Genomic DNA, 27,434 nt, shown 5'->3' with positions numbered 1-27,434 from the left:
AAGGAAGGAAGGAAGGAAGGAAGGAAGGAAGGAAGGAAGGAAGGAAGGAAGGAAGTCACCAAAGAGGGTTTGGGTTAGAGTTCTCCATGATATGCCCCCCTCTCTAGGTAACTGCATATCACAGTCCAGAAGGTGCCATCTGAATCCCAGGGATGCCCTGTAGGATCTTCCTCAGTAGATCTCCTGTACCTCATGCCCCTCTAGCCTCCCCCCAGCTGATGCACTACCTCAAGAACACGGGACAGCATACAGGACAAGAGTCCCAAGCCCTGTGGACTTTACACTTAAAACACCAGAATATCTGGTCCCAGGAAGCAGCCCAGTCAGACACTTAAAGCCTGTCACACACCATTGTGACTTTGCTCTGGGGACCTTGTGTACTGGGTCTTCCATACTGCCTGAAGTCAGGCAGAGCCTGGCTGCAAGAGACCCGAGATGGGCAGAAAGGCTGGCAAAGACATGGAAGACAAAGCTGGGGATTTGGGAGAAGGCCAGGTGGAAGCAGGAAACACAGATGCATTAGGGCTTACTGCACTTCTAGCAGAGTAGATGGTGGCTGCCTTTTGAAGAAGGAAAATGTGCTAGCTGTTGGTCACTTCTGGAAAGGTAGCCTCAGCTTTGTGATTAGAGGATGTGTGTCCATGGTGGCTAAGCTGTCTTTTCGCCAGGGAGACTGCTGTTTCTTGAGAATTTGGCTATGTCAGTCATCGTGCCAATGGAACCAGAGCAACACCCAGAAAGAAGCAGGGGCAGCATGAGTCTCTAGGAGCAAGGAGCCCTGAATGAGGATGAACATCACCTGGGCAATGCTGGATACTGAGGAAGCCCCCCCCCCACCCCATCCCCCTGCACTATGAACATGTGGAATGGTCTGTGTGATTACCAGTCAGTCGCCATTTTTCTTCCTCGCATATTCTTGTAATACACTGGAGATCAGAGGGGGTGGGTCAGCTCTGCCACCGTACTAAGCTTGGTCCCAGCAGAAGCCTGTTTCTATCACTGCCTCCTCTGCAGATTTTGATTTAGGTAAACACTGCACAGGTGAAGAATTAAAAGAGAAGGTGCTTACTCACATACCCCTACCTGGTGTCAAGATTTCCTGTGCTGGCCCTGCTTCAATAGCCCCACCAGGTGGAGGCTAAGGGGATAGCACGCAACAAGGCCCTGTGGTAGTAGGCAGCAAGGGAAGTGGGGTGGGGGGGGGGGGGCAGGGATTTGTGCCATTTGCTGAGACTGGAGAGGCCAGTGGGACACTCGCCAGGAATTGAAAGCCAAATAATGGAATGTGGTAGCCAGACCTACGTTGGTATGGTAATGGCTTTCTTCCTAAAAGCAAAAATCCTCTTCAGATTTCTTTTGACTGGCAAAAACAAGTGCTAAAGTAGATCTTTTGTAAAAGCAAAGTGGCATAATGCAAACTTCCGGAAAGCAGGGGATACCCTCGGTTTACACCATTCTGACTTATGAAAGGTTTCATGGGAAAGTTCTGATTGCAGCTCGTGGGGAAACCTATATCCTAAGAGCAATGGGAAGCCATGGCAGAACTTTAGGCAAAAGGACAAGTTTTTTTTCAAAGAGAGATATGTCTGACTGCACACTGGGGAAAGGACTGGAGGTGGGGACACCAGGAGAGGATGAGAGATAAAGGTTACCAGTACTGGGGAAGAGGTAGTGGGAATGAAGAAGAGACACAACTGGTAGATGTTTGGAGGTTGAACCAGAAGGATATGGAGATGCTGTTAAGGAGAGAAGTGGGCAGAGGGTGGAAAGCATCACAGATGACACTCAGGTCAGCTCTGGAGCCAGGCCCTGGGCTTCCCTGCCTCCCCTGTTTCTTCTTCTGTCCATAGCCAGTATGCTCTTTCCCCAAATTGTCCAGGTCTGTCCACAGACAGTGTGTACTTATTTCCTCCTCCACAGGACAGAGCAGAGAGACGGTCTTGGGCAAGGTCAAAAAGAGAACAGGCCACCCAGATGGCTGAAATCTGCTTGCTACTTGAGTAAGAGTATGCACATGTCCCTGAGTGTATAAGGGTCTGGGTATGTCTGTGTTTCTGTGCCTGACTTTATACGGTCATTTCAAGGCCATGACTAGCAGTGCCAGCCTGTTTAAGGACTGAAGTTAAACGTTACGAAAAAATTGTGCCGCATAAGTAATCTTCTACAGAGATGGTCCCCACTTTCTATGGTTCAGCACGGACTGTCTCTACTGGGCTAGAGTTTCTTCCAAGTCTTGGGGTGTAAGACATCTGGCCCCTGGAGAAAAGCTTTAAAAAAAAAAACTCGAAAAACTAAATTCTCCCTTCTCATTTCTCTGTCAGCAGCTATTTATTTGAATAGACTTTTTACCTCTTCCCCATTGTTTATACTCCCCACTTCCTGGGGGCGGGGGGGAAGGGAGATGCTAACAAGAGTGGAACAGATAAGTTGTTCATCCCCCAAACCAACGTTTTTGCCCTGGAGATCAGAGGACCCAAGAGTTTTTCCTCCCTTTCTCCACTCTGCTGGCTGCGTGGGTGGACGTGGGGCTGCTGACCAGCATCAGGGGGAAAGAGAGAAGAGAGACCAGTCTGAGTTTGGGTTCCCCAGCCACCCAGGGCACAGACATACCCTGGGGGACTCACATTCCGGTAGTGGGACTGCCTAAAGACCCCTGCAGCTGCAGTAGTCAGAGAGTAGACCCACCTTCAGCACAGTGCCACTCCCTGGACACTGGACACCATCACATGCCCAAACACTCAAACATACCCAAGCTGGGACCTGTTCCCTCCTAGGTAGGTCTGGAAAAGTTTTGCTCATTTCCTTTCTAGGATGGTTTCTAAGGTCTCTAGTCCTCAGACTTAGGTCACTACCTCTGCGCTGGTCACTCCTGCCACCTGGAAAAGGTTCCAAAGGTGAAGCAGCTCCAGGGGGTGCCAAGGTTCACAGCAGAACCTTGGGAGGCTGGGGATGAAGGAGTTTGGTCAGAAACTCTGAAGCCTCTCAGTGGCAGAGCTTCCAGAAGATGCCATCCCCATTTGTGAGGTGTGTGAAGGGAGTTGGTTCCTGGAGAAGGCAGCTAGGGTGAAGGCCTGAGGCTAAAATGGAGGTGGGGCCTTCAGAAGAACCCAAATGCCAGGGCTTTCCTTAGGACCCATACCTCTGACTTCGATGAAGATGGGGCTTCCACACTGAGGCAGAAGGGACCCTAGCCAACAGCTCAGCCAGCAGCTCTGGGAGGAATGTTGCTGGGATGGGGGATGGGGTGCTATGCTGCCCTAAAAATGACTTAATTTCCTTCCACTCGAATAGCTTACTGAGTTCCTGTTCTGTTCAGTAAACTGTCCCTGACCCCCCAGATGGTTGCTCAGTTCACGTCCCAAAAGTCCCTCCATTCAGACCGTAGGGAGCAATAGCATTTCCTGAGGAGGGAGGTCTTTCCTGAGACACACTGGGGAAGACAGGGGTAGGAGCACCCCTGACAGTTCCCAGTTCTGACTGGAGTCCCCAGGGGACAGACATGCAGGCAAGGGAGTAAAGTAGGGGAGAGAGAGGTCAGGGGCAGAGGGCCTCTTCCTGAATGCAAAGTCCACAAGGTTAAACCCTCATTTCCAGAGACTTCTTCCTCCCACCCCCACCCCCACATGGCTCAGCACTAGGAAACCGAGAGCCCAGAGACACTTGCGTGCAGCCCTCAGGGTGGCCGGTGCAGGATGCAGGCAGGTGGGGACATAATGTTGATGAGAGAGGCCTCAGAGCCCAAGGCTACACTCTGAAAGGAGCAACCCACGCCTTCTCTCTTGGAGAACAAAGTTAGAGGCAGAGCAACCTGGGTCAGCCCCTCAGAGCGCTGGGAGTGGGGTGAGGGGTAAGAACAGAAAGCCCGCCCCTCTGGTGAAGCCCTGTAGGCTGGGGCAGGGGGGCGGAGGGAGGGGAGGGCGTGCCTTCGCCTGGCGGCCAAGCTGCTCGGCGTCGCGGCTTTCCGCGGCTGGGTCTGAGGTCCTGTGACTCGGGTTCTCCCCTTGCGAGACCGCACCGCCGCGTGACCCGAGTCGACGGTAGGGACTCCATCGTCGCCCTCTGCCCCTGTCGCCCCCTCAGGCTCTCGAGACCGGCCCCTGCCCACCTGTCCGGCTCGTGCAACATGCGGCCCCTGGGCCTCGATGGTACCTCCCCGCCCTGCCGGCGACCTCTGCTGCGTCTGCTGCTCCTGCTGTCGCTGCTGCCGCCGCTGCCCTTAACGCGCGCCCAGACCGCTCAGGGAACCCCCAGCGCCCCCACCACGCCTGCCACCTCCAGCACCCCAAGTCTGCGGAATCGCGCGCGGGCTCTGATGCGAGACTTCCCTCTCGTGGACGGGTGCGTAAGTGCAATGTGGGGGCAGGTGGAGACTGAGCCGACCCCGTGGCAGGTCTAGAGGTCCTCATGCAGGGCTCCTAAGGAAGCCCCTTCACATCACCCCCTGGATTCAGTCTCCCATCATCCGTGGGTGCCTTTTCCCTTCCTCTGCCACTCCCTCCCTGGTGGGAACTCCCCAGCCTAGGCCTCGAGGGGTCCTACTATAGTCTGTGACAGTGTGGTGTGGGGGACATCCTCCCCCCCCCATTGCTGGCCCCATGTCCTGCCTAATCCCAAGGTCTAAGGAGCCCACCCATTTCCCCCTGACTTGACCTTGCCTTCCTCTCCCTCCAGCCACAATGACATGCCCCTTGTCCTGAGGCAGTTTTATGGCAACAGGCTACAGGATGTTAATCTGCGCAATTTCAGCCATGGCCAGACCAGCCTGGACAGGCTTAGAGACGGTCTCGTGGGTGCCCAGGTATCACAGGGACACATAGCATGGCTGAGAGGGAGTGTGGGGGCCCCAGAAACCATGAGTTAGTCACATGGAAACTCAGTTATCATAGGGCCCCCCAAAATTCTACAACATGGATGCTGGGGGCTACAGGGGTTGCAGTGAACCAGTTTGCTGGGCATCCAAGTACCACCAAACAAGCAATGCATCACATGTGACCCCATTTGCTGTGTGGGCTGTGGAGGCTATGAGAAGTCCAGGGAGCTCCAACCCCTGGCCTTCCCCCAGTTCTGGTCAGCCTACGTCCCATGCCAGACCCAGGAAAGGGATGCTGTGCGCCTCACCCTGGAGCAGATTGACCTCATTCGCCGCATGTGTGCCTCCTATTCTGAGTTGGAGCTTGTGACCTCAGTTAAAGGTAGGTAGACTGGTGGGGGGTGTTGGGGACTTGATTGAGATACCCCAGCCTCTGAAAGTGATCATCTGACCTACCTGCCCCCAGCTCTGAACAATACCCGGAAGTTGGCTTGCCTCATTGGTGTGGAGGGTGGCCACTCGCTGGACAGTAGCCTTTCCGTCTTGCGTACGTTCTATGTGCTGGGTGTGCGCTACCTGACGCTCACTCACACCTGCAACACACCCTGGTGAGCACAGTGCAGATGGTATGCACCCACTGATGCAGTGATCTGCCCAAGATCACACTGGGGCTCAGACCAAGCTTTACCCCTGGGATCTGGCACTGACCCGGGGGGGGGGGGGGGGGGGGGAGCAGGGGTTTGCAAAGCAAAACTGGATCCCAGTAGGGACTCCCTCCTGCCAGGCCCAGCCCAACTTGGGTCCCTACTGTTGCTCCAGGGGGTTGCAGGTATAGAGAGTTCAGTAGGCTCTTGTGGCCAAGTCATGGCCACCATTCAGACTGTCTCCTGGCCATCCTGCAGGGCAGAGAGCTCATCTAAGGGCATCCATCCCTTCTATAGCAGTGTCAGCGGGCTGACCAGCTTTGGTGAGGTGAGGACCCTGATTCCATACCCCGCCCCGCATGAATGTGCATGCCCCACCAGTTCCTACAGATAAATGCACGCACATGTGCACCCCAGACGCCCTTTCCCTAACCTGTCTCTGCAGAAAGTGGTGGTTGAAATGAACCGCTTGGGCATGATGGTAGATTTGTCCCACGTCTCTGACACTGTGGCACGGCGAGCCTTGGAAGTGTCACAGGCACCTGTGATCTTCTCCCACTCAGCTGCCCGGGGTGTGTGCAAGAATGCCAGGAACATTCCTGATGACATCCTGCAGCTTCTGGTGAGAGACTACCCTGACTCTCAAACCTAAAACAAAAGGTTTAAACCAGGAGTCCTTGAACCTGAACCCCTGTTCCCTCAACTTTCTCAAACCCTAGGCTGAACATCTTCTGCCCTCACAAACCCACAGTCCACAGCCCGTGAATTCTTGAACCCAGGTGTGGGGGGTTCTAAGTGGTAAATACTCCTCTACTCTATAAGCCCCCCATGGTCAAGACATTTCCACACCAACCAGAGCTGAGACTCCTCCATTCACATAATCCTAGAGTGTAGAAAGGTAAAGTCTCCTCTGACTTCAAAACCAGAGCTGAACACATTCCTCACAGGAGCCTAGAGGCAGGTGGTTGCTCTGGGGGCCAAGCTGAGTGTCCATTTGTCCACCCCTGCAGAAGAAGAATGGTGGTATCGTGATGGTGTCTTTGTCACCGGGGGTGCTGCCGTGCAACCTGCTAGCCAATGTGTCCACTGTGGCAGGTAAGCCCTACCTGGGCTCTCTGAATAGCTCTGATTTGGACCCGAAGCCTTGGGGAGAGGGCCTCAGAACAGCCCCAGTGGTCTGACTCATTGTTGGCCGTAGACACAGTGCCCAAAAACTCAATGATGGACAGTATAAAGCATCTTGGTGCCATGTGGAACTGAAGATACAGAATTGATACTACATACTGATGGGTAGAAAGGAGGCAGTCAGACATAGAGCCCAGGTGCCAACCATCTGTGCTTCTCTAGGGGCTCATAAAGTTCCCTGCCCCTGCCTCTGGCCAAGGGATTGGGCAGCCCCTTAAGTCTCTTTGGTCTTTATCAGTTATATTCTTTATCCATCTCTCATCCTCCACACCCATGGAAAGGGGCCCCCATGGTTCTCAAGGAGACTGAAGGCAAGGTGAATCCTGAATGAGAAATGGCCAACTGGGGTCCACTCCAAATCTAAATTCCAGTCTAGAGCCAACTGGAATCTACCTCCTCAAGTTGGCACACTGGGTGCCAAGCCATGAAGGAATTGGCCTCCATAGCCTACAGGCTGCAAGAAGGGGAATCAGTAGAGACCAGTCCCCACCTCACCCCTGTCCTAGAAGCCCCACACTGCTGACCCTTCATCCCCCAGATCACTTTGACTACATCAAGGCAGTCATTGGATCCAAGTTCATTGGGATTGGTGGAGATTATGATGGGGCTAAACGGTAAGTGCTTCTCTGGGGCTTCTCTGGGGCTAGCTGTGCCACAGTAGGGCCTTGATAGTCACCATGCCCACCACACTGTGATCCTCATGGACTTTAGGCCCACCTGGCATCTTCCCACACACAGAGTGTGTTTCTGTTTGTCTGTGACCCATTGGTCCCACCCCTAGGTCATGGTCTGCCCACCCTTAGTGCCCCACCCTTAGTTCCAGCAGACCCACTGCCTTTTTTTTTTAAGTTTTATTTATTTAAGTAATATCTATACCCAATATGAGGTTCAAACTCATGACCCCGAGATCAAAAGTCACATGCTCTTCCTACTGAGCCAGCCAAGTGCCACTGACCCACTGCTTCTGAGCAGACTGTTAGCAAGGTCTGGTGTGGACTGACCAACTCCTCTGCCTACAGCTGGGTCTTAAAAAGCTTTCCTTCTAGGGGCGCCTGGGTGGCTCAGACAGTTAATCGTTCTACTCTTGATTTCAGCTCAAGTCACAATCTCACTCTTTGTGGGTTTGAGCCCTGCATTGGGCTCTGGGCTGATGGTGCGGGGACTGCTTGGGATTCTCTCTCTCTCTCTCTCTCTCTCTCTCTCTCTCTCTCTCTTTCTGTCCCTCTCTCTCTGTCCATGCTCTCTCTCTTTCTCTCAAAATATATAAATAAACTGAAAAATAAATAAATAAAAGCTTTTCTTCTTTTTATAAATGGAGGAAAACCTTGCATTCCGTGAAAGGCATAGATCCAAAAAGTATAATTCGATGAGTTGTTATGAATATTCAAAGAGGTTGGGAGTTTCCTTCTGCAGGATGAAGAACAGGGGTGAATCACTTACTCTCTCCAAGTATCCATTTCCCGTGTCAGACAAGGGCTGGGATTCAGTAGTCCCTGGACACATAAGGCTGTGGTTTTGAGTCATGAACAAGGAACAGGGCTGAGGTTCCACAGCTGACTGGCTCACAACCATATAGGTTCCCTCAGGGGCTGGAGGACGTGTCCACATACCCAGTTCTGATAGAAGAGTTGCTGAGTCGTGGCTGGAGTGAGGAAGAGCTCCAGGGTGTCCTTCGTGGAAACCTGCTGCGGGTCTTTGGACAGGTGGAACAGGTATGCTGGGCTGGACAAAGGAGTAGGTCAGGGGCCTGAGCAAGTGTGTTGGGGCTGCTGTGTGAACTGCTGACCACTGACTGCCACCTCCAGGTACGGGAGACAAGCAAGGGGCAAAGCCCCTTGGAGGATGAATTCCCGGATGAGCAGCTGGGTAGTTCTTGCCGCTCTGTTCTCTCACGTCTGCCTCAGACACGGTATCTGGCTCGAGACCAGATACCGAGACCAGATACTGAGACTTCGGCACATTGGGCACCTAAGTGTTCACCTAAACAGTTATTGTCAAAATCTTCCCCCAACGTGGCCCCAAGCCTCACAGTTATTGCTGCCTTTTCAGTCCTCATTCTGTGGCTCTGGTGACCCAGTTAATCCTACCAGATGTTACTATGGCAGTTGCAGATACCCCACATTGCCCTCCTCGCCCCCCCCCCCCATCATGCAGACAGACACATTTCCTGAAAATAAATGTTTTACACATGGAAACAGGCATGAGTGTCCTTCTCTGTGGCGGGGTCTGGTGGTGCCAGCTCCCAATTCTGGTAGCTGGTGGAGGAACCTGCAGTTCAGCCACCATTTACTCTAGCAACACCTGAGTCTCACTAGCATGGCCTGAGAAGGCCCAGATGGTTGGGCTCAGCACTAGAAGAAGACAATGAGTAGCTCTGGCTGTGGGAGAGTGGACCTTCCTCTGGGATGCCTCTCAATAGCTCACCTCAGTCCACATCCTGACCCACTGACCACCACCTGGGGATCTTGAAGGGAACTCTGGTTCATATTCCCAAGAAAGGAACCTGCCTGGATCACAAATGATCTTTGTTCCTGTTTGGATAGAGCCCAGAATGCCAGGCTACAGGATAGTACATGGGCTTCCAATGACTGAACTTCCCTGGATATAGATCCACTCCTTGCCCTGCCCCTCAGGGACTTCCTTTCTGAGAGGCACAAGCTACTTAGACAACCACACTATCTTACCCCCAGGCAATTAATGGCAATAGCAACTCTGTTAATTATAGCCAAAATTAAGAGTTAATACTAAGGACAACACTAATAATAATAAATAACATGATAATAGATAATGGCTAATAAAAATAATAGTTAATACTACTAGCCTATGCATACCCCATGACTGAGCAGTTTTGCCCCAGGTATATATCGCAACAGGAATGCATACATAGGTTTTCCAAAAGGCATACGAAATAATATTTAAAGCAGTGCTGCTCATAATAACCCCAAACTGTGTAATTTAAAGTTAGACTGCAAGAAGAAAAAGACAGGAGATTGTCTTAAAAACAGTCATATTTTTAAAAAATCATATTAATTTGAGGAACAGCAATAAAACTGACAAATGAGTTTTTTTTTAATATATGAAATTTATCGTCAAATTGGTTTCCATACAACACCCAGTGCTCATCCCAAAAGGTGCCCTCCTCAATACCCATCACCCACCCTCCCCTCCCTCCCACCCCCCATCAACCCTCAGTTTGTTCTCAGTTTTTAACAGTCTCTTATGCTTTGGCTCTCTCCCACTCTAACCTCTTTTTTTTTTTTCCTTCCCCTCCCCCATGGGTTTCTGTTAAGTTTCTCAGGATCCACATAAGAGTGAAACCATATGGTATCTGTCTTTCTCTGTATGGCTTATTTCACTTAGCATCACACTCTCCAGTTCCATCCACGTTGCTACAAAAGGCCATATTTCATTTTTTCTCATTGCCACGTAGTATTCCATTGTGTATATAAACCACAATTTCTTTATCCATTCATCAGTTGATGGACATTTCGGCTCTTTCCATAATTTGGCTATTGTTGAGAGTGCTGCTATAAACATTGGGGTACAAGTGCCCCTATGCATCAGTACTCCTGTATCCCTTGGATAAATTATAAATTTATATAAATTATAAATATAAATATAATATATTTTTATATTATATAATATAAATATAATAAATAAATATAATAAATATATAATAATAAATATATTATTATATTTATATTATATTTTATATATTTTATATTTATAATATATATAAAATATATATATTTTATATATTTATATATAAATAAATAAATAAATAAATATAATAAATATAAATATAAATATATAAATTATAAAAAATAAATAGCACCTAGCAGTGCTATTGCTGGGTCATAGGGTAGGTCTATTTTTAATTTTCTGAGGAACCTCCACACTGCTTTCCAGAGCGGCTGCACCAATTTGCATTCCCACCAACAGTGCAAGAGGGTTCCCGTTTCTCCACATCCTCTCCAGCATCTATAGTCTCCTGATTTGTTCATTTTGGCCACTCTGACTGGCGTAAGGTGATATCTGAGTGTGGTTTTGATTTGTATTTCCCTGATGAGGAGCGACGTTGAACATCTTTTCATGTGCCTGTTGGCCATCCGGATGTCTTCTTTAGAGAAAGTGTCTATTCATGTTTTCTGCCCATTTCTTCACTGGGTTATTTGTTTTTCGGGTGTGGAGTTTGGTGAGCTCTTTATAGATTTTGGATACTAGCCCTTTGTCCGATATGTCATTTGCAAATATCTTTTCCCATTCCGTTGGTTGCCTTTTAGTTTTGTTGGTTGTTTCCTTTGCTGTGCAGAAGCTTTTTATCTTCATAAGGTCCCAGTAATTCACTTTTGCTTTTAATTCCCTTGCCTTTGGGGATGTGTCGAGTAAGAGATTGCTACGGCTGAGGTCAGAGAGGTCTTTTCCTGCTTTCTCCTCTAAGGTTTTGATGGTTTCCTGTCTCACATTCAGGTCCTTTATCCATTTTGAGTTTATTTTTGTGAATGGTGTGAGAAAGTGGTCTAGTTTCAACCTTCTGCATGTTGCTGTCCAGTTCTCCCAGCACCATTTGTTAAAGAGGCTGTCTTTTTTCCATTGGATGTTCTTTCCTGCTTTGTCAAAGATGAGTTGGCCATACGTTTGTGGGTCTAGTTCTGGGGTTTCTATTCTATTCCATTGGTCTATGTGTCTGGTTTTGTGCCAGACAAATGAGTTTTAATGGAAATAATAGAAATCCATACACAGTGGAATATCTTTAGCCTGATGAATGAAAGTAACTACCAATGTTCCATTCTATGCACAGTGAAAATATTCTTCAAACATGAAGGGAAAGTAATACATTTTCAGACCAATAAAAGCACAGTGAGAAATTGAAGATATACAAATCATGAGGCACCTGGGTGGCTCAGTCAATTAAGCATCTGACTTCACCTGAGGTCATAATCACATGGTTTGTGAGTTTGAGCCCCGAGTCAGGCGCTGCGCTGACAGTTTAGAGTCTGCTTCGGACTCTGTCTCCCCCCCACCCCCTCTCTGCACCTCCCCTGTTTATGCTTTCTCTCTCTCAAAAATAAATAAATAAACATTTTTAAAAAACGTATATAGGAACACATTTTTCCTTTTGCCTCAGCCTCCAAATTGGCTGTACTCTGCAGTGTACTCAGAAAGTTCTAATAGTGTTTTCTATTCATTTTACCTATTCCCTCTTTTCTTGACTTCTTTTGGGTGGATTAAGTAGCACTCTGAGATGGCCTTAGTCCCTTTACAGACCCTTTCAAGGGGAGCTGATCCAGCTCACTGTCCATTTAGGAAAAAATGGGAAAAGGTGGTAGAAGATAGAAGCTTACAGCAGGGCCCTGTGTTGCTAGGGAGCAGACCTCTAAGGACAGGGCCCTGTGAGGTGGTGCAAGTGTTCTAAACATGAGTTGGCAAGGCTACTCGATGACAGCCAGAAGTTGCAGACTGCAGCCAACTGTCACTGTTGGAACAGGAAAACCTCTTTCAGTTTGCTCTGTCGCCCCTATTGACAGAATGTAACAGGAAACCAGCTAGGCTTCTAGGAAATGTGGTTTTGAGAGTTTGAGCACCAGGGGCACCTGGGTGGCTCAGTCAGTTAAGTGTTGGACTCTTGATATCAGCTTAGGTCATGATCTCACAGTTGGTTCTCATGGGTTTGAGCCCGGAGTTGGGCTCTACACTGACAGTGAGGAGCCTGCTTGGGATTCTGTCTTTCTCTCTCTCTGCCCCTCTCTTGCCCAATCTCTCTCTCTCTCCCTCTCAAAAATAAATAAGCATTAAAAAAAATAGGGGTGTCTGGGTGTCTCAGTCAGTTAAGCATCTGACTCTTGATTTCGGCTCAGGTCATGATCTCACGGTTGGTGAGTTTGAGCCCCACATAGGGCTCTACACTAACAGCACAGAGTCTGCTTGGGATCCTCTCTGTCCCACTCCCGCTTGTGCGTGCTTTCTCTTTCTCTCAAAATAAATAAATAAACTTTAAAAATATTATTAAGGGACACCTGGGTGGCTCAGTTGGTTGTCTGACTTCAGCTCACGTCATGATCTCGTGGTTCAAGAGTTTGAGCCCCACATTGGGTTCTCTGCTGTCAGCACAGAGCCTGCTTTGGATCCTCTGTCCCCTTTCTCACTGCCCCTCCACCGCTCATTCTCTCTCTCTCCCTCCCTCCCTCTCTCTCTTTCTCTCAAAAATAAGTAAACTTTAAAAATATGTTTAAAAAATAGGAAGAGTTTGAGCCCCAGCCTCACAGAGCTGAGAACAGAAGACTGCATCTGGAGTTGAGAGACAATTGCTTAATAACCAGAATTGCTGCAGACCTGGAGTAGAAGGCCCTAATTCCAATTCATTCTTTCTCCTAGGTACATTTTTTTGTGTTCCAACTCAAAACTAAGTGTTCATCAGGATTCTCCTTATTCTGGTGGACCCTGGACACTAACCTCTGCCTCTTTAGAGCACCACACCCCTAGTAGAAGAACTAGCCCAAAAGTTGGGCTCATCTCTAGGTTTCCACTTTCCTTGGATCCTCATCAAGTAATTTTTTAATATCTTGTTTAACTTTCTGATGTCTTCAGGAAGATCCTTTTTATATTTTGCCCAACATTTCCAGTTATCAGGAAGAGTATAACTCTGATTTACTTAGTCAACCAAAATCAGACATGTGAAATGGTGTTTATTTATTAATTCAATAACATTAAAAATCCATCATAGGGGCAGTTAGGTGGCTTAGTTGATTGTGCATCCAACTTCAGCTCAGGTCATGATTTCTCAGTTCATGGGCTAGATAGAGTCCCACATCGGGCTCTGTGCTGACAGCTCAGAGCCTGGAGCCTGTTTCGGATTCTGTGTCTCCCTCTCTCTCTACCTCTCTCCCCCCACCCAAAAATAAATAAACATTTAAAATAAATAAATAATAAATAAACTTAAAAAATCAATTATAAACATTATGCTCCGTACTTTCACCTAAGACTATTACAGGAAACAGCTGTATGTGCAATACTTCTGAACTTTTGATAAAGTTTTGAATTAACAAATTCATCATTCACTATATTGTTTATATCACTTAAATGAAGACCTCCCCTGGCAAGTCAGCTTGGTATATGAGACCAGAATAAACATTCCCTCTCTTTCTCCCTCTCTTCTGAGATAGCCAAAGCTGAAGGCAGCAGGGTCAGACTTAGTCCTTAACCACTAGGCATGAGAAGGGAGCAGTGATGGACAGGAGGCAGTAGTGGCCAGAGGTCAAGGCCCTTCTTCTGGCACCCAGAAGGGGAGGCCCACCTATCAGGGAGCCCAGGTGGGAGAACAGCTGACAGACACAGATACAGAAGGGGGCAATTCATATTTTAGTCTGTGTTATAGACCCCTTTCAGCCTGGTAGGACCTCATGCAGGCCCAGGAGGCCCAGACGCCACCCAGGTGCAGTTCTGAGATCAGTTTCCCCTGTGTCAGGGCTTTTTTCTGCAGAAAACAATGAATTATACCGCTCAGGCCTCCAGCCATCCTGGAAACCGCCTTACCTTGAAGGAGGATTTCTGCCCCACATGAAGTCATGTCAGACCAAGCCCCCTCATGTTCTTAGCAGTGAGAATTTTTGTCCCATTGTTCTACACCTTTGAGGACCTTCCAGCTCCTCCCTTACAGACAGCCATCCTGTCGGAACTAGACCTTTGCTTGAGCTATGGGCCAACTTGGGATGGCCTCTCCACCTCCCTGCCCAATGCAGACCCCATCCTTTCCAGGCTCAGCTGCTGTGGTGCCTCCACTAATCTCTTAGCAAACGGGCCAGCCCTCACCAGCACTACCCACAAAATCCTTCAGCCAGGATGACCATATTGCAGAAAAACATGTGACATAAATTGACCAGGGAGTAATTTACCCCCTTTCCAAGATGGCTATAGTTAATTAATGTTTAGAATCTAGAGTCTTTTTTTTTTTTTTAATTTTTTTAATGTTTATTTTTGAGACACAGAGAGAGTAGGGGAGGGACAGAGAGAGAGGGAGACACAGAATCCGAAACAGGCTCCAGGCTCTGCACTGTCAGCACAAAGCCCGACACAGGGCTTGAACCCACAAACCATGAGATAATGACCTGAGTTGAAGTCATATGTTTAACCAACTAAGCCACCCAGGAGCCCCTAGAATCTAGAGTCTTGTTTGTGTGTGCCCATATATTAACAAATGTACAGATGCAAATTTCAATACTAGTTACTAAAACAAAATGGTTTCCCATAATATTATTCTTTTTTAATTTTTTTAATATTTTTAAAAATGTTTATTTATTTTTGAGAGACAGGGAGAGACAGAGCATGAGCGGGGCAGGGGCAGAGTGAGAGAGGGAGACACAGAATACCAAGCAGGCTCCAGGCTCCAAGCTGTCAACACAGAGCCAGACGCGGGGCTCGAACTCACGAACCGTGAGATCATGACCTGAGCCGAAGTCGGACGCTCAATTTCCGCTCAGGTCAGGATGTCATGGGATCCAGCCCGGGTTAGGCCCTGCCCTGAGCACAGAGCCTGCTTGGGATCTCTCCCTCTCTCTTTGCCGCTCTCCCACTCGCGTGCTCTTGCGCTGCAGAAGCTGGTCTGGCCCCCTGGGGCGCCCTCTAGTTGAGGGTGGAGGTCTGTGTCGCCCCCTCTGGCCACGCTGCGCAGCTGCGTCGCGGATCCCTGCTCTTCTGGAGAAGCATTCTGCCTGCAGCCCCTCCTCACGACGGGTCACGTAAATCCGGTCGGGACCCCACCGTCGCCCTCTGCCCCTCGCGCCCCTCCTCTCGAGACCGGCCACTGCCTGCCCGGCCGACCCTGCTCAACATGAGGCCCCTGGGCCTCGAGGGCCCCCACGCGCTTCGCTGGCGACCTCTGCTGCGTCTGCTGCTCCTGCTGTCTCTGCTGCAGAGGGTGGTAACCCGTGCCCAGACCACTCCTGGCACCCCCAGCGACCCGACCACACCCGGAGCCCCCAGCAATCCGACCACGGCCTTCTCTAGTTCCCCTACCACGCCGCTCACCTCCAGCACACCAAGTCTGAGGAAGCGCGCGCGGGCCCTGATGCGGGACTTCCCTCTCGTGGACGGGTGAGCAGGGGCAGTGTGGGGGCAGGTGGAGACTGAGCCCACACCTGGGTAGGGGAAGGGGGTCCTCAGCATGCAGGGCTAGTGAGGAGGCTTCCTCACACCACCTCTGGATGAACTCTCTCCTCCATCAGCCAGGTCCCCTCCCCCCATTACCCTGTTCCTGGTGTCCACTACAGGCCCCCACCCCTCCCCAAAGCTGCACCTCAGGAATTTTTCCATATTGTCTGTGTGAGGTGGGGGGTGGGGGTGGGGGAGGGGGACAGGACATGCCCAGGTACTTTGACATGCCCTGTCTGACCTGAGTCCATGTTCTCCACTCTAATTTTGTCTTGATGCCCCCAGCCACAACCACTTGCCCCTGCTCCTGAGACAGCTTTTCCAGAACAGGCTACAAGATGTTAACCTGCGCAATTTCAGTTATGGCCAGACCAGCTTGGACAAGCTCAGGGATGGCCTCGTGGGTGCCCAGGTACCACAGGGATACACAGGGTGCCACAGCATGGCTGCTGGGGAATGTCGGGGGCCACAGAAACCTGGGTAGGCAGGCCTCTCAGTGATTAGAATCGTAGAACACACAATGTGTCATCGCATGACTGCTGGGAATGTGGGGGCTCTGGAGGCCAAGACAGGCCAACCACATGGGTACCCAGGTTCTGTGGAGACACACAGAAAGTGACCAGAAAATCCCTGGTGAGTGTGGGGTTAGAGTTAGAGCCACAAAGGATATAGTGGATTGGCCTTGGGGCATTCACATAGCACATGGACAAACGGCAGACAATGATATTTCACAGTCCACAGTTTGGCTGCTGGCAGCAAGCTTAATAGGCATCAGGATACCATAGGGTCATGTAGTGTTTCGTTCTGGGCCAATGACCCAAATGAGCACCTTGGGGGCTGAGAAGGAGTGGCAGGCCAAGGACATTGGAGACCACTCTAATCTCATTCTGGACCCCCGGGGCCTACCTCTAGTTCTGGTCAGCCCAAGCCCCATGCCAGACACAGGACCAGGATGCTGTGCGCCTCACACTGGAGCAGATTGACCTCATTCGTCGCATGTGTGCCTCCTACTCTGAACTGGAGCTTGTGACCTCAGCCAAAGGTGGGCTGGCAAATGGGGAGGTAGTTAGGGGCTCACTCTGATGGTTCTGGCCCTGGGCCCTGACCACTTGATTATCCATCCTCTTCTAGGTCTGAACAGCACTCAAAAGCTGGCCTGCCTCATTGGTGTGGAGGGTGGTCACTCACTGGACAGCAGCCTTTCTGTGCTGCGCAGTTTTTACCTGCTGGGAGTGCGCTTCCTGACACTTACCTTCACCTGCAACACGGCCTGGTGAGCATAGTGCCTAGCCACGGTGAAATGGTAGATGACATGGTGGGGCAACTGCCAGACAGGTGAGAACAGAGGGATCCACAAAAGGAGGCTGGACTCTCAACAGGTCCTTCACACTCCCAGAAAGCATCTGGCCCAGGTCCTTACTCTATTCCAGGGGCGGGGAGGGGGGGGGCGGGGGGGGGGGGGAGGGGGTGTGGATAGACAAACAGAGGGACTGCAGAGCCCCCAGGCTCTGATGCCCAGGATGTTGCCTTTGAGATTGCCTTCTTCTGGCTGTCCCACAGGGCAGAAAGTTCCACCAAGTTTAAACACCACTTCTACACCAACGTCAGTGGGTTGACAAGCTTTGGTGAGGTGAGGATTCCTGTTCCATACCCTACCCCACCCGTTCTCTACCTACAGATAGTGTACACGTGTGTGCATCCTTGACATCTCCCCCACCTCAAAAAACAAACAAACTGTCTTTGCAGAAGGTGGTAGGGGAAATGAACCGCCTGGGCATGATGGTGGACTTGTCCTATGCGTCAGACACCTTGGTGCGGCAGGCACTGAAGGTGTCGAGGGCTCCCGTGATCTTCTCCCACTCAGCTTCCAGGGCTGTGTGCGACAATTTGCTGAATGTTCCTGATGACATTCTGCAACTTCTGGTGAGCAGCTACCTCAGCCCTCATACCCAGAGCTAGGCGCGTTTCATGCAAACATTCTTGACCTTGAACAAAGCTACCAGTCCAGGCCTCACCCTTGGACCCATGGCTGGTTAACCTTCCCCATCTCTGAAAATTGAGGCCAAATCAGCTCCACTCAGGCGCCCACAAACCCAGAGCTGAAACCTCTTCCAGCCCCTGAAGCCAGGACTGAGCCCTGTCCTACTAGGCCCCCAGGGCACAGAGCAGGCCATCAGGCCTGAAGAGCCAAACTGAGGGGGCTGAGTGTTCATTTCTTTATCCTTCTAGAGGAAGAATGGTGGCATTGTGATGGTGACGCTGTCTATGGGGGTGCTACAGTGCAACCTGTTGGCTAATGTGTCCACCGTGGCAGGTGAGCCTCATTTCAACTTCTTGTGCAGTTTGAGCTTGAACCTGTGGCCATGGGGCCTTCAGGACAGCTCCAGCAGTGTAGCACACCTGTTGGGCAATGGGCAGACCTCTGACAACCCAGGAGACAAGACACGGCTCTTCGCTGCCACCCAGATCTGGGGCCACAGTCAATGTTGATGGGTTTGGGGGAAGCAACTGCCCCTGCCTCTGAATGTCTTTTGCTCTCACCTCTCTGGACAGGACAGATGCGTTCTCAAGGAACCCAGAGGCAGGGTGGCTTCTGGGCAGAAAAAATTCTAAAGAGACACAGTTCAGCCTGTAGTCACTTCAGAACTCACAATGGGCTGGGAGCTCCATGAAGTCAGCTGCCATGGCCTGGAGTGCTGTGGGCAGGAGAACTGGTCAGGACTGAGTTTCCCCAGATCAGGGCTGGTCCCAGGGCCTGACTCCAGCGTAGTGCTGCTCACACTAACCTCTGCCACCTAGATCACTTTGACCACATCAGAGCTGTCATTGGATCAGAGTTCATCGGGATTGGCGGGAATTATGATGGGTCTGGTCGGTGAGTATTTCCCTGGGGTTTGTCTTGAGCAGGGCACAGCAGGGAGTCCTTTAGTCTCTCCATTCCATGGTCCTCCCACCCTTCAGACCTCATCTACAGGCTCTGGTTTTCCAGCTCACTTGACGTCTCTCCACTCCCAGGGGCTGATTCCTGGGCTCTCCCTGTCCCTCCAGTGGCCTGGTGGACCCACTGCCACTCCAGATCGTCACATTAATTAAGTATTCCCCGACACCCCACCCCAGCAGAGCCCGTTTACTTAGCACCTGCTGCAGTCCCAGCTCAGCAGATCTGTTGTAGGCCAGCCATCTGCTCAGGGGGTAGACACCACAGAAGCCCTGTCTTCAAGGAGCTTCCAAAGTGACATTCAGTAGCCTGGAGAATATGGCCTTCAATTTCACATGTGTGATTGGGGCTGGTGGGACACTGGGCCCTAGACCAGGATCAGGGCTCAGGTTCCACAGCTGGTGGCCCATGGCCACACAGGTTCCCTCAGGGACTAGAGGACGTGTCCAAATACCCAGTACTGATAGAAGAGTTGCTGAGTCGTGGCTGGAGTGAGGAAGAGCTCCAGGGTGTCCTTCGTGGAAACCTGCTGCGGGTCTTCAGACACGTGGAACAGGTATGCTGGGTTGGGCAAAAGGATAGTGCAGTGGTTAGAGTGGGTGAGAGAGGTGCTATGGGAGCCACTAACTGCTGACTCCCACCCCCAGGTGAGAGAGGAGAACAATGGACAGAACCCTGTGGAGGATGAGTTTCCAGACAGGCAGGTGGTCAGGTCTTGCCACTCCCACCTCCTATCTCAGCTTCAGAGTGAACACCTCGCCACACACCTGGAGGTGACCGAGTGGCCAATCAGTCAGGTCCTCCGGAGGCCCTCAAAAGCTTCCCCATACTTTGTTCTAAGTTTCTTGGTTGCTGCCACCTTCTCAATCCTCATCCTGTAGTTCTGGTGAGCTGGCCAGTCTCCCAGAGGTCTCTGTGGCAAAGTCTCACAAAGTCCCCTTCCTAGTCATCCAGGCACAAGTGTATGCTGAGAATAAACATTTTGGGTATGGAGCCAAATGTGAAAGTCCTTCCTTCTCCCTGGGGAGCAGGGGAGTGGGGTCTGGTGGGCTCTTGGTTGGTGAGGGGTCTTGTAGGTCTCACCTCAGTTTCTCAAGTGAGTGGCCTCCAACTTGGTCTCTTTTGGGAAGGGCAGAGGCATCTTACCATGTTATTATGATAAAAGCCTGAGCCCACAAAAGAGCATAAAGAAATCTAGTTCAAGTGTGGTATCTATCCCATCATGGAGTGTAACAATGGGTGGGTTAGCAGTCTCTGAAAGGTTTACATTTGTTTGTTTGATTGTTTGTTTGCTTGTTTGTTTGTTTGTTTGTTTGTTTGTTTTTAAGAAGCTGAACCTAGAGGGCACCTGGGTAACTCAGTGGGCTAAGTGTCAGACTCGATTTTGGCTTAGGTCATGATCTTGTGGTTTATAGGTTCAAGCCCCACATCAGGCTCCACATGAGGAGTCTGCTTGGGATTCTCTCCCTCCCTCCCTCTCTCCTTGCCCCTTCCTCTCTCTCTCTGCCTCTCTCTCATGCCCCTTCCCCCCTCTCAAAAATAAATTAATTTTTTAAAAATTTAAAAAGAGTGAAAGGGCAAGCCAAAGAGTAAATTTTCAACGTATATAATTGACGAAAGGCATATATCCAGAGGCAGACAACCCCATATAAAAATGGGGAAGATATTTGAATAGGAACTTTACAAGGATGGATATTCAATTGGCCAATAAGAAGATGAAAAGATAGTCAACCTTATTAGCCATTAAGGAAATGCAAAATAAAACTCATAGTAAAGACAACTAAAATTTAACAGGTGAACAATACCAAGTGTTAGCAATGATATGGAGCAAGGAGCATACCCTGCTGGTGGCTGATTCAACTGATAAACACTGCTTTGGAAGACAGTTTGACTTTTTTTTTTTTTTAACTAAAGTTGAAGACATATACCCAAGGACAGTTACACACAACGTGCAAGAATCTCTCAAAGTAATGTTGAGTGAAGGGAGCCAGTACAAAATAACATATATTATGTCATTCCATTTATATAAAGTACAAGCAAAACTGATCTATACCGTTACAGTCAGTTTTGGGGGAGGTATTGCCTGGAAGGGGGCGTGAGGAAGAGCTTCTGGGTTTCTGGTAAAGTGCTGTATCTTGGGTCCTGGTTGCATGGGCGTGTTCATTTTGTGAACATTTCAGCATGCTGTATACACTTATGGTATGTGAACTTTTCTGTATGGATATTTTTTTTCTCAATAAAAAGTTTTTTAAAAAACTGGGGCCCCTGGCTGGCTCAGTCCGTAGAGCAGGCAACTCTTGATCTTGGGGTTGGAGTAGAGCCTCTTGAAAAAACAAAACAAAACCCAGAAAAGTCTAAACTTAATGTTCAGGGATGCATGCTCAGGTTGAGACTTTAAATAAGAAAACAAGAGGGCACCTGGGGGTTCAGTCATTAAGCTCTGACTTCAGTTCAGGTCATGATATCACGATTCAGGAGTTTGAGTCCCACATTGGGTGAGCTTGAGCCTTGCTTCCAGTAAAACACAAGCCCTGCTTCTCCCTCCCTCTCTCTCTCTCTCTGTCTCCCCCACTGCCTCTCCTGGGATTCTCTCTCTATCTCTGCCCCTCACTCACTTGCACCCTCCCTCTCATAAACAAACAAACAAATAATAAATAAGAAAACAAGAAGTGGTATCATCAAACCCAGATACTTAGAAAATGCCTGACTTACACAATGTTATGTGTCAATTACATCTCCATTTAAAAAAACAAAGACTTGGGGGCGCCTGGGTGGCGCAGTCGGTTGGGCGTCCGACTTCAGCCAGGTCACCATCTCGCGGTCCGGGAGTTCGAGCCCCGCGTCGGGCTCTGGGCTGATGGCTCGGAGCCTGGAGCCTGTTTCCCCCTCTCTCTCTGCCCCTCCCCCGTTCATGCTCTGTCTCTCTCTGTCCCCAAAATAAATAAAACGTTGAAAAAAATAAAAAATAAAAAATAAATAAAATAAAATTAAAAAACAAAGACTAAAAAAAAAAAAAAGTGTCTGTGGTTGGTGGGGAGGCATGGGGTAGCAACTGGAGGAGGCATTAAGGAACTTCTGGAGTTCTGGCAATGTCCATACCTTGCCTGGGATGGTGGTTATTTAGGGGTGCACTTTGTGGTAATACACTAAGCTGCCAGGTGGGCTGAAGAGTCCGCTCCCCAACTTCTGTCCTCACACTCCCATTCCCCAATTCTGTTCTCCCAGCAATCACTCAGCACTTTTAACTGTTGATATTTACTGGTATTTTCCTCCATATTGCTAAATAATGTATTTAATTGCCAGCTGTTTATTTTTTTTTTCAGTTTATTTATTTGAGAGAGAGAGACAGAGCATGCACATGAGCAGAGGAGGGGGAGAGAGGGAGAATCCCAAGCAAGCTCTGTGCCCAACAAAAGAGCCCAACGTGGGTGGGGGCTCAAACCCACAAACTGCAAACACATCACCTAAGCCAAAACCAAGAGTCGAACAGGCTCAACTAACTGAGCCACACAGTCATCCCAAATGCCAGCTCTTTAGACATACATTTTAGATATTATTTATTGACTCAGTAATTTGAAAAGTGAGGATTTTGTTTTTATTTTCTTTTTAAAAAAAAATTTTTTTTTCAACGTTTTTATTTATTTTTGGGACAGAGAGAGACAGAGCATGAACGGGGGAGGGGCAGAGAGAGAGGGGGACACAGAATGGGAAACAGGCTCCAGGCTCCGAGCCATCAGCCCAGAGCCCGACGCGGGGCTCGAACTCCCGGACCGCGAGATCGTGACCTGGCTGAAGTCGGACGCTTAACCGACTGCGCCACCCAGGCGCCCCTGTTTTTATTTTCTTAACCCTTTTTAAAGTTTATTTTGAGAGAGAGATCATGGGGGAGAGTCAGAGAGAGAAGGAAAGGGAGAATCCCAAGCAGGCGCCACACTGTCAGCATGGAGCCCAATGTGGAGCTCGAACCCACGAACCATGAGATCATGACCTGAGGTGAAACCTAGAGTCAAGACGCTTAACCTACTGAGCCACCCAGGTGCCCCCCAAAATGAGGACTTTTAGCTCTCACTCCCCCCTCTCTCCTCCTATCATCCTCTAAATATTAGAATTATTTGGTTAATTACATCTTGGATTTTTTGTTTGTTTTTAAACAAGTTTACTGAGATAAAATTGATATACCACACAATTCACCCATTTGAAGTGTACAGTTCAAGGGCACCTGGGTGGCTCAGTCAGTTAAGCGTCCAACTCTTGGTTTCAGCTCAGGTCATAATATCACAGCTCATGGGTTCAAGCCCCGCACTGGCTCTGCACTGCAGTCTAGAGCCTGCTTGGAATTCTTTCTCTCTCCCTCTCTCTCTGTCCCTCCCCTGCTCACATGATCTCTCTGTTTCTCTCTCAAAATAAGTAAATAAAATTAAAAAAATAAAGTGTACAGTTCAGTGGTTTTCGTATATCACATTTTTTTTTAATTGTAAAAGATATGTAACAATTTGCCATTTTAACCATCTTCAAGTGCACAAACCAGTGGGCTTAAAAACACTCAAAAATGTTGAACAAACATCATGGTATTTCCAAAACTTGGTCATTATCTCAAACAATGTAATGTAATTATTAAGCAATACCTTCCCGTTTCCCCTCACCTCAGCCCCTGGTAACCTCTATTCTTTTTTCAGTCTCTTTGAATTTGTCTATTCTAGATAACTTATATACAGCATTTGTCCTTTTGCATCCAGCTTATTTCATTTAACAAAATGTCTTCAAGGTTCATCTGCCTTGTAGCATATATCAGACTTTATTCCTTTTTATGGCTGAATAATATTCCATTGTAGGTACAGATCACAGTTTGTTATCTACACATCTGGTAATGAAAACCAAGGTTGCTTCCACCTTTCAGATGCACAATGAACACTGGCATACAGATACCTGTTCAAGTCCCTGCTTTCAATTCCTTTGTTTTTTGGGTTTTTTTTTTTAAGTTTCTTTATTTATTTTTGAGAGAGAGAGAGAGGGAGTGCAAGTGAGCAGGGGAGGGGAAGACAGAGGAGGACAGAGAATCTGAAGTGTGCTCTGAGATGACCACGAAGAGCCTGATATGGAGCTCGAACTCACGAACCATGAGATCATGACCTGAGCCAAAGTCAAATGCTTAAACAACTGAGCCACCCAAGCACCCCTGTGTCTGGCTTCTTACATTTAGTGTGTTTTCAAGGTTTGTTCATGCTGTAGATTTTCTCCATTTTTTATTTTACTCTTTTTCTGGGGTTCCTGTTGTGCAGATATCCTATTTCTATCCTCCATCTTTGTTTTCCCTTTCATTGTTTTCTCTTTCTTCTTTTGGGACGATTGCTTAATTTGGTCTTTCCAATTTATTAATTCATTCTGAATTACAAATTTTTTTCAAATATTAATGTGGTAACTTTAATACATGGTCCCATATTTCTTTGATACTTCTCCCATCCAGAGATGGGTTCAGTGCCTCCCCACCCTCTCTTGAATCTGGGCTTGGTTATTGCTTGAGCAGTAAAATACAGCAGAAATGATGCTGGGCCTGTTTCCAGGCCAAGACCTAGAGAAACTGTCAGTTTCTACTCCCTGCTTCTTGGGGTGCTCATTCATGAACTGCAGCCACTATACCATGAGGAAACCAAGCAGCCCGTGGAGAGGTACACATGTTGGGTACCCAATCCCCTGATCCACAGCCCCACTGAGCTCTTAGCCTACAGCCAGTAACAACTTGCTAGCTGTGTGAATGAGTAATCATGGAAATGGATCTTCTGGTTCCAGCTGATGCCATGTAGAGTAGAGTGGAACTTTACTCAGCCAGCAGGTTTGTGAACAAATGTTTTTGTTGATTGTTATTTTAAACCATTGTTATTTTGGGGTAATTTGTTATGTAGCAATAGACACCTGGAACAATTATATTTTTTCATATCTTGTATTCCTTCTTGAGCTTTTCAATATTTTCTGGTTTCGTATTGCTAATATTTTACCTTATCTTTTTGTAATGTTTATTAAGCTAATTTGGAATTTTTGTTGCATGTGTTCTAATAATTTTCCTGATAGATGTATTCTTTATATATATATTATATATATATATTATATATATGCATATAATATATATACATGTATTATATATATACATGTATTATATATATATTATATATATATATATAGTTTTGGCAGTTTAAGTGTTCTTTTTTTAATTTTTTTAACATTTATTATTTATTTTTGAGAGAGAGAGACAGAGCACAAGTGAGGGAGGAACAGAGAGAGGGAGACACAGAATCCGAAGCAGGCTCTAGACTCTGAGCTGTCAGCACAGAGTCTGACACGGGGCTTGAACCCATGAATTGTGAGATTATGACCTGAGCTGAAGTCGGACACTTAGCCAACTGAGCCACCCAGGCGCCCCTAAATGTGTTCTTTACATGTGAATAGGCAATTGATTTTTTAAAAATGTTTATTTATTTATTTTGAGAGAGAGAGCACGCAAGAGAGAGTGGAAGCCGGAGAGGGGCAGAGGGAGAGGGAGAGAGAGAATCCCAAGCAGGCTCTGAACTGTCAGTGAAGAGCCTGATGTGGGGATCTATCCCATGACCATGAGATCATGACCTGAACCGAAACCAATAGTCATCACTTAATTGACTGAGCCATGCAGGCATCCTATAGTTCTCTTTTGAAGTGTCTGTGCCCCTCAAATATTTTTCTTTTCGCCTGCAGGTACCCTGATGTTACAAGCTACTTGGTCAGTCAATAGTAACCGGGGGAAGTTGTATCCTAGCCACAAACTCTTTCAGAGTCTAAGGTTGTCAGTTGGGCTGCAGTGACCTATCTCCTTCACACAGTACCTGACCCCACCCCTGAGGTGAGGCTGCATGTGAGGGTGCAGTGGAAGCTTTAGGAACTTTTGCAGAGCATTAGGGAAGATGGGAAGGAGGGGGCACTTATTCATTCTTTATTCAAAAGATGTGTTGGGACAAGGGACTGAGAATACCAAGGCAGCAATACCGAAAAGGTCCTGTCCCTGTGAAGTCTACAGTCTAGTGGGCATGAAAAATGTTAATCAAAGATCCCCACCAACACATTTCCCCCTCCAGTGGGGAATGTGAAGGAAAAGTGCTTAAGGACAGCCCAATCCAGTGGAGGGTGAGGTGGGGTGGATGGATGTGGGTCAGGGAAGTCTTTGGGGGAGGAGGTGGTACTCCAGGATGAGACCTACCCTAATAGCAAGGAGCTTGGTTAGTGAGGGTGGGGGCAGAGGGTAGAAAGGCACTCTGTCAGAGTGAAGAGCAGGTAATGCGCGGAAAGATGAGTTTGGGGAAGTGAAAGAGGCCAGAAGGCTGGAACTGTGGAAGTTGGAGGAGCCACTTGGAACAGGGCCTTGTGGGCCAAGAGAAGAACATGGGCGTTCTCTTCAGAAGAGGTGCCGCTACCATGAGCAGTGGGAGAGAACAGGGAGTCCATTTGGAAGGCTGCTACTGTGGACAGCTGAAGGTGGTGTGAAGGACAGGAGGTCAAGTCAACAGGCCCTGGCCGGGTGACTGTGGGGTAAGGGTCAGAATGGTGGTCAGCTTGGAAGTCCTCCTACAGGACCCAATGACTTTCCTCATTCCATCCCAGAACTAAGGCTGAGAGGAGACGGTAGTCAGAGTCTGAGTTCTGTTGGGAGATACCACTGATTCTTCTGCTATGTTCTAAAGCTCTCTGAGCCATAAAAGAGAGGGGAAAAAAGCAGTTAAACAAGTCAGATGGGCTTTGGAGTTTTCTGATAGAGAAAGAAATAACTGAAAGGATAGCCTAGAGAGATAAAGGATGTTAAAGTAAAGCCAACGAGGATAAGTTATCTGAAGCAGGGGAGTGAAAAGTGAAAGAAAAGTTAAGAGTGAATAAGTAAACGACTTGGTAAAGGAATCCCCAGGGGGTGAGACAGTAAAAGAAAATTAAGATGAAAGAACTTGGCTAAAGAACATAGTGTAGTGTTCCAAAGGGGCAAACGGGCCACCGAGGAGGCGGGTGGGTGTCCTTCCCACCAAGGAGGCAGCAGCTTCTGGGGAAGGGGCATGAAATTCCCAGCCACCTTCAGGGAGAGAGTGCAGTGAGGGGCGCGGGGAAGGGACGGCATCTTCAAGGCGGTTCGGTTTACAGGGACATGGAGGACAGGTGGGAGACAGAGATCATGGGAATGGGATGGGAATACCTTGGAATGGCAGGAGGCCCTGGGCAGGACTGGGATGGTCTGTGTGGTCCTGCGCGCCGATCCTGCCTCCTCTTTCCCGTCCCTAAGTAACAGAAATGTCGCTGGATGCTTGCTAGGGCAAACATCTTGCAGAGAGTGCAGAGCCAGTGCACCCAGCGCCCTATCTCACGGAGCACATTTCCCCATTTTACAAGTATTGCATCTGAAGCTCAGAGAGGGCGGCCCCTAACCCAGGGTCACACAGGAACCGGGCTCTACCCAGGGCGTGGAGCCGCCAGCAGCACTGCCCCCGGGGGGGGGGGGGGGGGGTGGCGCCCCCCCCCCCCCCCCCCCGGGGGGGGGGGGCCGGGGGCTTGCTTGCGGCCCCCTAGCCCCCCCCTCGGGGAGGAGCCGGCCAGAGCCCCTCCTGCTCCCCGCCCCCGAGGGGCGGCCCGGGGGGCGGGCGGAGGAAGTGAGCGCAGCGGGGAGGAATGCGAGCGGGCGGGGCGCGGCGGCCGGGAGCGGCGGGGA

The 27,434-nt window shown here is 49.0% G+C and overlaps 2 protein-coding genes across 5 annotated transcripts; both read left to right on the top strand.

The window, feature by feature from the left end:
* The first annotated feature begins 3,678 nt into the window (after positions 1–3,678).
* Positions 3,679–15,336, top strand: LOC121045478 (dipeptidase 2-like). 4 transcript variants are annotated; one of them, XM_040498421.1, is made up of 11 exons: positions 3,679–3,791; positions 4,081–4,338; positions 4,672–4,798; positions 5,063–5,192; positions 5,277–5,418; positions 5,713–5,782; positions 5,900–6,076; positions 6,465–6,549; positions 7,178–7,253; positions 8,216–8,351; positions 8,445–8,834. In XM_040498421.1, exons 2-11 carry the CDS (start codon positions 4,124–4,126, stop codon positions 8,709–8,711), a joined length of 1,425 nt encoding a protein of 474 aa, XP_040354355.1. In that variant the 5' UTR covers positions 3,679–3,791; positions 4,081–4,123; the 3' UTR covers positions 8,712–8,834. The 4 variants fall into 4 exon arrangements, with proteins under 4 accessions (XP_040354355.1, XP_040354357.1, XP_040354356.1 ...); XM_040498423.1 differs by lacking the exons at positions 3,679–3,791; positions 8,445–8,834 and adding an exon at positions 15,231–15,336 and having other exon boundaries at positions 3,923–4,338; XM_040498422.1 differs by lacking the exons at positions 3,679–3,791; positions 4,672–4,798 and having other exon boundaries at positions 3,923–4,342.
* A 105-nt stretch (positions 15,337–15,441) lies between these two features.
* Positions 15,442–19,723, top strand: DPEP3 (dipeptidase 3). The gene is made up of 10 exons (XM_040498420.1): positions 15,442–15,729; positions 16,072–16,198; positions 16,699–16,828; positions 16,918–17,059; positions 17,347–17,416; positions 17,533–17,709; positions 18,016–18,100; positions 18,586–18,661; positions 19,145–19,280; positions 19,372–19,723. The coding sequence occupies exons 1-10, from the start codon at positions 15,467–15,469 to the stop codon at positions 19,603–19,605; spliced, it is 1,440 nt and encodes a 479-aa protein (XP_040354354.1). The 5' UTR covers positions 15,442–15,466; the 3' UTR covers positions 19,606–19,723.
* The last annotated feature ends 7,711 nt before the right edge of the window (positions 19,724–27,434 follow it).

The sequence above is a fragment of the Herpailurus yagouaroundi genome, unplaced genomic scaffold (assembly GCF_014898765.1).
Source record: "Herpailurus yagouaroundi ecotype Mexico unplaced genomic scaffold, PumYag 190, whole genome shotgun sequence".
Taxonomy (NCBI): domain Eukaryota; kingdom Metazoa; phylum Chordata; class Mammalia; order Carnivora; family Felidae; genus Herpailurus; species Herpailurus yagouaroundi.
This window is presented reverse-complemented; position numbering and strand designations above follow the sequence as displayed.

Excerpts from the sequence above, each read along its gene's own strand:
- LOC121045478 (XM_040498421.1), top strand. The coding sequence starts at position 4,124 with ATGCGGCCCCTGGGCCTCGATGGTACCTCCCCGCCCTGCCGGCGACCT. Across the intron at positions 5,419-5,712 it reads CACACCTGCAACACACCCTG|GGCAGAGAGCTCATCTAAGG; the intron begins GTGAGCACAGTG and ends GCCATCCTGCAG. Across the intron at positions 8,352-8,444 it reads TCTTTGGACAGGTGGAACAG|GTACGGGAGACAAGCAAGGG; the intron begins GTATGCTGGGCT and ends TGCCACCTCCAG.
- DPEP3 (XM_040498420.1), top strand. The coding sequence starts at position 15,467 with ATGAGGCCCCTGGGCCTCGAGGGCCCCCACGCGCTTCGCTGGCGACCT. Across the intron at positions 16,199-16,698 it reads ATGGCCTCGTGGGTGCCCAG|TTCTGGTCAGCCCAAGCCCC; the intron begins GTACCACAGGGA and ends GCCTACCTCTAG. Across the intron at positions 16,829-16,917 it reads GCTTGTGACCTCAGCCAAAG|GTCTGAACAGCACTCAAAAG; the intron begins GTGGGCTGGCAA and ends ATCCTCTTCTAG.